We start from the raw sequence: 8,726 nt of genomic DNA on the forward strand, positions 1-8,726 counted from the left end.
TTTCTTTTCTTTTTTTTTTCTTTCTTTTTTTTTCTTTATCCTTGATTATCATTTTTAATGTTTTATATAGCTTATGTTTAATTGTTTTCCTGATATTTCGTCTATCGGTCTATGATACATTGATACATATAAAATAGAATTAGTATAGAAATAGATAATATCTAATAGTTGAGGGTGTTAGTTGTAATATTGTGCAAAGTCGGTCATTGTCTATCCTATCTCTCTTTTTGATCCGGATTTCGTTCTTGTTGAATAAAACAGAAACAGTTATGATTGATGATGAAATGATTCTTTCCTCTGCTTTTCTGATTTCTCTCTAATTCTTCTGTAATTCGATTTCTATCGTATCAATTGGTATCAGAGCCAATCGCTTCCTTCTCTCTTGATTTCCGGTTGTATCTCCGGTGAACCATCCAATTCATATTAAAAAAAAAAAAAAAAGTCCTCACATATAACCACAAATTACAATGGATAACTTTAAGAGAGCAATGGAACAATTTCAGGAACAACTTCGACAATTACAAGAACAATTTTATGAGAATATGAAAGTATTAATGGGAGATCTTGAAATCTCGACAGTTACTGAAGATGCATCAGCACAGCAGGTATAAATTCAGAAACTGATTCTTTTCTTTCTTTATGCGATGATGTTAACAATTCAGTGGGTTTGGTGGAAGAAAATGAAATGAATATGGAGGTAGAGAATAGTGTATACAAGGTGTTTGATGAAAGTCCTGAAAGACCTAATGATAAACTTGAGACTCAATTTGGTGACCTTTATATCTGTAGGAGTATTATAGGTGAAATACATTAACGACTTGTGAATAATGATGTAATTTTTGTATTGAATGACAGTGGTGATCTTGTCAAGCTTAATGATAGTGAGACTTTTAGAATTGAATGGATTGAGGACATTATTATAGATGAAGTAAGTGATGCTGAATCGAACATGTATTTTCCATGTGATTCTTGGGGACTAAAATCTTTGAAGAGGGGGGGTAATAGGTACTAATAGGAGGACAGTTACTCAAGTTGTTGGCAGGACAAGCTTTTGGCATTCAAATCTTTGGTTGGAAACCGGGGTGGTTACTTACTTTCACTATAGATACTCTTGGTGTAAGGGTTAGGCTTGTGTATAGACTAGTGGGAGCTGATAATTTTGTCACAGATTACTTTGTATGGAGCCATACTGTTTTGTTTGTAAATTCAGCTCACATTAGATACGAGGAGAAAAACACGTATACGGCTGCTTATGATTGGAGGATATTGTTTCTTAACACCGGGTTCATGAGTGCAAATAAAATTGGGTATTTCATAAGCTCAGGGTATCTAGCCATCTAGGTACTGATTTAGTTGGTATCATATGTGTAGAGTGATGATTTTTTGAAAACACGGGGTTTGATAGAGTTAAGTAGTTTTGACAATCATCGGGTTAGTGCTGTGAAGAATACTAATGAGTTGCACACTGGGTTCTTGTTGAGCGTTGCTAGGAAGGAAGTTTACCATGAGGCTTAAGGTTGTATTGGAACTAGAAGATCGTTTAGAGGTGGGAAATGATGTATTTGGTTCTAAAAAGGTTAGCATAAAAGTCAAGGAAACAGCAGCTAGTGTGGTAACTGGGGTGATTTTATCTCTGCACGAAAGCCTCCATACAGTAGGCCAATTAGAACTTGAAGTTGCAAAATCAGAAATTAAGTTGAGTAGAAAAACACCAGTCTTCTTCCTTGTTGCTGCAAATTCCAGTCACGGTAACATTTCATTCGTGGAAAATGAGTATTGTTTGGTTCCAGTCTTGGTTTTAAAAAGCGCTAAGCGCACAAAAGCAATAAGGTCCATTTCCAAAGCGTAAAAACGGCGAGATTTTCGTACGCGAAGCGCACACTTTTATAAAAAATTTATAAATTATATATATAGTATTTATAACACAAATAATACTAAAACACCATTATATATATAAAATACCATCAATGCCATTATATATATATATATATATAAAACTCTTTTATGTAGCAAAGGCACCTTTAAGTAGCAAAACAACCTAGCAGCTAGAAACTAAAAATCACCGAAGTTAGCCATAGGTATTCAAAAGTAAGTTGCTTAAAGGTTCTAAGGTTAAACTAAGAGCCCTAATCACTTTTATCTTCACTTCTTACAGCAGCAAGGAGATGAATAAATAGATAATGGTTGTTTGTACCTTCAATTAGGTTGAAAACCCCCAATAGGTTCTCTGACCTTATCTTTCCCGCCCTTATTATTCCACCTTTATCAGTGCCGCCCTAATCTTTTAGAGTACTAGACCCAATTAATTACAAAATGGACCCAACTTCTGGGCCTATTTCACACTCCATATTCACTAAAGCCTTATATACAAAAATCAGAACGCTTTTTTACAAAAATCCTACGCTTTTTAGCGCCTAGCGCTTATTGAAAAAGCTCTAAAAATCGCACGCTTTATGTACACCCTGCGCTTAATGTACAATAAAGCGTTTAAGCTAGCTCTTAGGAACGCTTAATCGCGCTTAAAGCGCGATTTTTAAAACCAAGGTTCCAGTGGGAATTGAGAAAGTCAAAAGGTTTAAGAAAAGCAAGTTAGCGATGGAAATGTTCTTAGGCATCAACTTCATGGCTGGTACGTATGGTGTTGATGCATTTATAGAATGGAATGACGACGCACTTGCTGAACAGATGGAACAGGATTGCCAGAACTTATCTATTGTAAAGCAATCAGTGGGAAACAATGTCAACCCATTGGTATTAAATCGTGATTCAACAAAAGGGGATCATTTTTTAAGGAAGCAGATGCAATCCTGTCAGTGGTGTGTGGTGATTGTGTGGAAATTGAGGTTCGTAAACATACCAACTCTGAAGCTTCTTTGACAGAATGCTACACCTATAGAGCTGAAACCAGTGCGACTGAAGATCAGTTCTTCAGTTATATGTTGGCTTGCAAGAAAAGCAGCCTTGATGACCTTTTGTTGCTTAAAGAAGACTCGAGTTTGTCTCTTGAAGCTGTTGTGCTGGCGAGATCAAGGGAAGATCTGATAAAAGAGAGTGATTTTTCAGATAATTCGGGACTATTTAAGGAAACAATGGTCTTTGAACCAACTGATGTACTTATGTGCCTTACTGACAATGATCAAATGCCATGGGAGATGGATAGTAAAGATTTTTCCAGCTATATGGAGGCGCCAGTTGAAATCAAACTTAGATGGTACAAATCTAAATATGAAGCAAAGCTTAAAAATAATCAACATATGTTGAGTTTCGACCCTGCAAGTGAATTGAAAAAGGGAAGGATTCACATTCAACGAAGGGGAGGTGATAAATCAAGTTTGTATATGATACTCGATACTAAAGGAGACGACTATATCTACCCTACAGGCTGGACGGTGGATGGTCATAGCAACACTGACGACAACAGCTTAAAAACCAGAAGTTGGACGACCTACTTCTGCTCAATTGCATTTGGAAGCCTTCAAAAGCTAGGATTTTTTGAAATAAGTGCCAAACTATTGCTTTATCAAGAGAGTGGTATAACCTCAAGAAATCCATCTAACTGGATGGATACATACTATAATACCAATCTGTTTGGAGCGTTATTGCTGATGCTGATGGCCATGTTGGAGATTTTAGGCTTCTAATGCAACTCATAATGACTCTAATATGTTTCCTTGGTGTTGGTTCTAGTAGCAACCGTATGAAGGGAATCTTTGGCACAAATGATGACCGTCTTGGAAGTTTTGGATGGTCCATTGAGAAACCACTCACTGATAATCATTTCAAACTTGCTGAGTTACACATTTGCAAAGCTGGTTCCTTGATCAAACCGCTCAGTCCACAGAACGTTTACCATCATTGATGAGGGTTCCATGATTCTCATTTTTGAGGGCAAAAATGTGGTTCAGGAGAGGGTATTGATACATATAAAATAGAATTAGTATAGTAATAGATAATATCTAATAGTTGAGGGTGTTAGTTGTAATATTGTGCAAAGTCGGTTAGTGTTCATGTCTATCCTATATCTTGTTGAATAAAACAGTTATAATTGATAATGAAATGATTCTTTCCTCTCCTTGTCTGATATCTCTCTAATTCTTCTGAAATACGATTTCAATCGTATCAGTCTAGGTAATACCCCTGTTTGAGTTTTGCTGATATCGCGTGTATATAGATATTGAATTCTGTACCAATTAAAATGACCTAAAAATGAGTTAGGTGTTCACAAATTTTGTCAAGTGTGGCGAGTTATGATCCACGCATAACTATGCTCTGTAAAGAAACTGAAATAGATAAGTGCTAACCATAATGTCAATCTCGATAATTTTCTAAAAATTCATGACTTGTTGCCTCCAAAAAAGTATTCTTACTCAGCCTCTGGACAAGGTGAATTTGGTTCAGTTGTTTAACATGTTCCTCAATTCAGCACTTCGGCTCTGGCTTTCATTTCCAGTTGCTTTTACTTGCAATAACGTTATGTAAGTGATGAATTCTTCTGCTTTGTACTCTTTTCATTGGATGGACCAATTCTGTTATTATTCATATCTATGTATAATGTAATATATACACACTAATGAATGTGCTTTCTTTTCTGCCTTCTTATTTAGTCATTTTCTATTTGATGAATTTGCTTTCTTTTCTGAATAAAGGATGCAGTCTGTATAAAGGGGTGATAAAAAAGGTTATACATTTGACAGAGACGGACTACCTGGTGATCATAGCAGTTACTGGTATGAAAGTCATTACCTATTTGGCTATTTGAGTAAGTTCACATGAATAAAAACCGATGCAAGCCAAAAACACGATAACTCGCTAAATACCTGTTAAAGACGACTAACAACCTTTACCTGACTGAGTTTACCCATAATAACAACAGACCAGCAACACATTCGTATTCCTCAATCCAACAGGTATCATCTCCCACTTACGTTAGTTACCGTACATGTTCCTTTATTGAATATGATTTTGAATGGTCAGAGGTCCTTAAAATTTGGTGTTAGAAAAACTTAGGATGGCCATCGAGAATAATTTGCGAGCTTTCTCGAGTTGTCGATGTATCTAAATTCCATACAGTTATAAAATATCAAATACACAAAATATTTTGTAGATGATTATGTCTTAGATTGTTGTTGGTAGAAACATGTGTGTTACTAATGTCAACTACAAGATATCTGTAGTTCCAATATATCATAGCACCCTTGATAAAAGCCAATTGGTAAATGAGCCCGACCGCATATTATACAGAACAATATGGGCAGGGTTGGGCAGGTCAAAAATGACAAAAAGAAATCACCTAGCGTGACAATTATATCTCTATGCATTTATTTTACTAACTTTGTTAGTGACAAGTTGAATACATATGGGATATCGGTAAACGGTTATTTTCTGGTCTAGATAAAACAATTGACACATTTTGAAAGCTAACAAGTTACGAGATGACATCTGAAAATAGGTTGCAACACGCCGACTTTGGAGCCATAAATGAAGAGTCAGAAACAACTGCATCATCTGACATCATTGGAAAACCACCATCAGGTCCGGTAAGCAACAATGACATTTGGTATCCATACTGAAGTGCATTCTATTTCTACCCACATGTGCGAGTGTGTAGAAATATCTAACGATTTACCTTTCTTGAAGCATTTACAAGCCACTATAGCAGGAATGGTCCAGCCATTCTTTAGGCGACAACAAAAAGTAGGAAGTAGAAAGATCAAGCATCAACAAAGCCTCTCTCTCACACACCACTCCACTGCTCAACGTGATCATCAGATCATATACGAAATAGTACAGATAATTGAACCTTGATGATAATGTACTAAAACCTCTTTGGCTTTTATAATTCGACGTCCTAAGAATCTTAGCTTTTGTAACTTAATGTGTGTTCATGATATGTTTCTAAATGGAATGGTGAAAATGAATGCACGGTAGTTCAATAAATGTTATACTTAGAATTTCTGGAAATCAAAAAGGCATAGAATCGTTCAAACTGGTCACGCAACGCGTGACATGATCCACCTAGTTTATAATATAACGATTCATAAATTTTTGTTTGTGTCTATGTTTATTGTAGCTAAGAGAATTAGTTTTTTATTTTCGTATGTCTATGCTTATTTTAGTCAAGATCCTCCAATCAAGATGCCACAGACATGAGATTTATGGGGCTACAATTGGAGTTTTCTTTATTATTTATAATATAACAATTCATAAATTTTTGTTTGTGTCTTTCATCGCCAATTAGATAAAGAACAACTCACATAAAGTATAACCACCAACGCTTAAAAATCAGCTAGGTACCATGTACTTTTTATTATTTATGTTTATCCAATCCAAAGGTTCATTCTAATAACCAGAAGGTAAATAAAGCAGCTTAGGACATTTGTACGATTGTAAGTGCCGGGGTTGTTCATCCTAGCCCACTATACTAACTTCTATACCCATCTTTGTCTTCTATATTTGTTCTTCATCTTCGATTTAGATCAAATGATATAATCTACATTAATGCATCTTCAAAAGTTTCTTCTTAAACTTATTACATCAATACATGTGAATAGTGAGCTTAGAGATTCAAGATGACCTAATTTGAGAGAACATAAACTGACTCAGTTTACAACTAAAGACTTAAACATATTTTTACACTATTTGTTATCAACAAATCTAATCAATTACACTAGGACTCAACATGTATATCCTACTGAACAACTTCAATACATAAAAAATTTTGAATAGTAATATCATCATATTTCAACTTATCCTATTGATAATTATTACGTATGTTATTATGAAAACTTAATATATTCATCTAGCGTATTACGCGGAAAAATAATATAGTTTAACTCTATATGGAGTAGTTTAATACCCGATCAGTGATCGTGTTAAAAAAAAAAACCCTTTACATGTATTACAACGCAACGTGTTATCATATACCAAAATGCAGTTTAGTATGAAATTGAACATAAAGTCATGATAAATTCTTAACACATGTACACATCAGCTATAACATATATTGAGTGAGTTATATATATATATATATAGGGGTTAGTTATTGTAATATGGTGTTTCACGAAATATGGTGTAATATGGTGTTTCACGAAAAAAAGAAGTAAAGAACAGATATATATACAAGATTTTAAACTACCTCTCGTTGGTATTACACGAGTTCTGTACAAGGGTGTATAGTGACTGAATTCTACAGAATCGCTCCACATAGCTCACCAATCTAAATTCAATTTAACCCGAGGAAACCACTCTTCAAAATCCACATGTCGCGATGCTCTGTCTAGATTCCCATGTAGACCTTTAAATTTTATCGCTTCACGTTGAATCTTTTTATGCCCTGATATGTCTGCAACAAGTAAGTCATGGAAAAAGCGCCTCGCGTCATCAAACTTGTGGCATTTGATTGCGCGACGAATGAGTATAATGTGCACATAGGCATCTGAATTCATCCCGCTGCCATCCATCAGATGGAACAAACCAACTGCATCTTTGTACTTGCCAAACATTAACCTTTGTAAATAATTGAATTTATATGGAGATGCAAACCACGCTGAGTCATGAAGTGGACCATTATATGACAAACGGTAGTATTTCAAAAACTTAGGAATATTTCCATCCCAAATATACCCAAGCACTAACTTGTAGTAAGTAACAGTAGTCGGTATGATGCATTTGGAGGCCAACGAATCAAGAACTCTCCTTGCTTCGCGCATTTCCCCTTTTTTCCAACCGTAGGCCTCAATAAGTGAATTGTAGGTGACTATGTCAGGTGTATGCTTACCACTGGTCTTATCCATGATGTCGATAACGGCTTGTGCTTCATTTATCTTACCTAGTTTGCAGAGTGCATCGACAATAATATTGAAAGTTTTGACATCCTGATGGATTTTTTCATTCTCCATTCTTTTAAGCATGAGACAGACATCGTCCCAATAACCTAACTTAGACATGCCATAGATCATAGAGTTGTATGTGTGGACGTTAGGTGGGATGACTTTGTGATAAAACATTTCTATCAATAGATGGTAAACATCATCTATCATTCCTCTGTCTTTGCAGAGACTATCGAAGATAAAGTTATACATGACAACATCAACCTTCAATCTCCGATGATGGAGAACCCTAAGCAAACCAATGGCAGCATAGTGAGAGCCGACCTTACAAAGCCCTTCAATCATAGTCTTGTAGGTCACTAAATTAGGTTCATATAGTTGGCGTCTGTTCATGAGACGAAACAACTGTTCTGCCTCATAAGTCATTTGTTCCCGAATGAACCCTTTTAGGAGCATATTGCAAGTGGAGACATGAGGTTCCACACCTTGTTTGAAGCAAAAGCCCATGACTGTAAGGCCGTGTTTTGAGAGACGCAATCGACAATAACATTTTACGGCTATGCCCGCAGTGTACTTGTTAACACGGAAACCAAAAGCACACATTTGCTTAAAAAGATCAAGGGAACAAGAATATTGTTTTAGGTGGGTAACATCATACAACAATCGAGTAAACCTAACAACACAAGGAACGGGCCGTTGATGTATCATTACATTGAACAATTTCAAGGCATCGTTCACATTATCAACATAATCATACAGTGAACAAGAATTCGAATGAAGTGATTTATAATTAGGAGGAGTAACTATAAAACGGTTTAAACTAAAAGTACCTTGAAACAATCTTCTTTTAATTAGTAAATGATGAATGTATGCCTGATTGGCCATCGATCTCAACAG

The 8,726-nt window shown here is 35.6% G+C and overlaps 2 protein-coding genes across 4 annotated transcripts; one reads left to right on the forward strand and one right to left on the reverse strand.

The window, feature by feature from the left end:
* Positions 1–263: 263 nt before the first annotated feature.
* Positions 264–6,054, forward strand: LOC122599753. Of its 3 annotated transcripts, none has more exons than XM_043772313.1 (3): positions 264–1,748; positions 4,647–4,727; positions 5,450–6,054. In XM_043772313.1, exons 1-3 carry the CDS (start codon positions 1,505–1,507, stop codon positions 5,476–5,478), a joined length of 354 nt encoding a protein of 117 aa, XP_043628248.1. In that variant the 5' UTR covers positions 264–1,504; the 3' UTR covers positions 5,479–6,054. The 3 variants fall into 3 exon arrangements, 1 of the variants encoding a protein (XP_043628248.1); XR_006323942.1 differs by lacking the exon at positions 264–1,748 and having other exon boundaries at positions 4,610–4,727; positions 5,450–5,537; positions 5,638–6,054; XR_006323943.1 differs by lacking the exons at positions 264–1,748; positions 4,647–4,727 and adding an exon at positions 4,734–4,907 and having other exon boundaries at positions 5,450–5,537; positions 5,638–6,054.
* A 1,154-nt stretch (positions 6,055–7,208) lies between these two features.
* On the reverse strand, positions 7,209–8,432 carry LOC122601749 (putative pentatricopeptide repeat-containing protein At1g12700, mitochondrial). Its single transcript, XM_043774488.1, has one exon. The coding sequence runs from the start codon at positions 8,430–8,432 to the stop codon at positions 7,209–7,211; it is 1,224 nt and encodes a 407-aa protein (XP_043630423.1).
* Between the last annotated feature and the right edge of the window lie 294 nt (positions 8,433–8,726).

Source organism: Erigeron canadensis, chromosome 5 (assembly GCF_010389155.1).
Source record: "Erigeron canadensis isolate Cc75 chromosome 5, C_canadensis_v1, whole genome shotgun sequence".
In the NCBI taxonomy this organism is placed as follows: Eukaryota; Viridiplantae; Streptophyta; class Magnoliopsida; order Asterales; family Asteraceae; genus Erigeron; species Erigeron canadensis.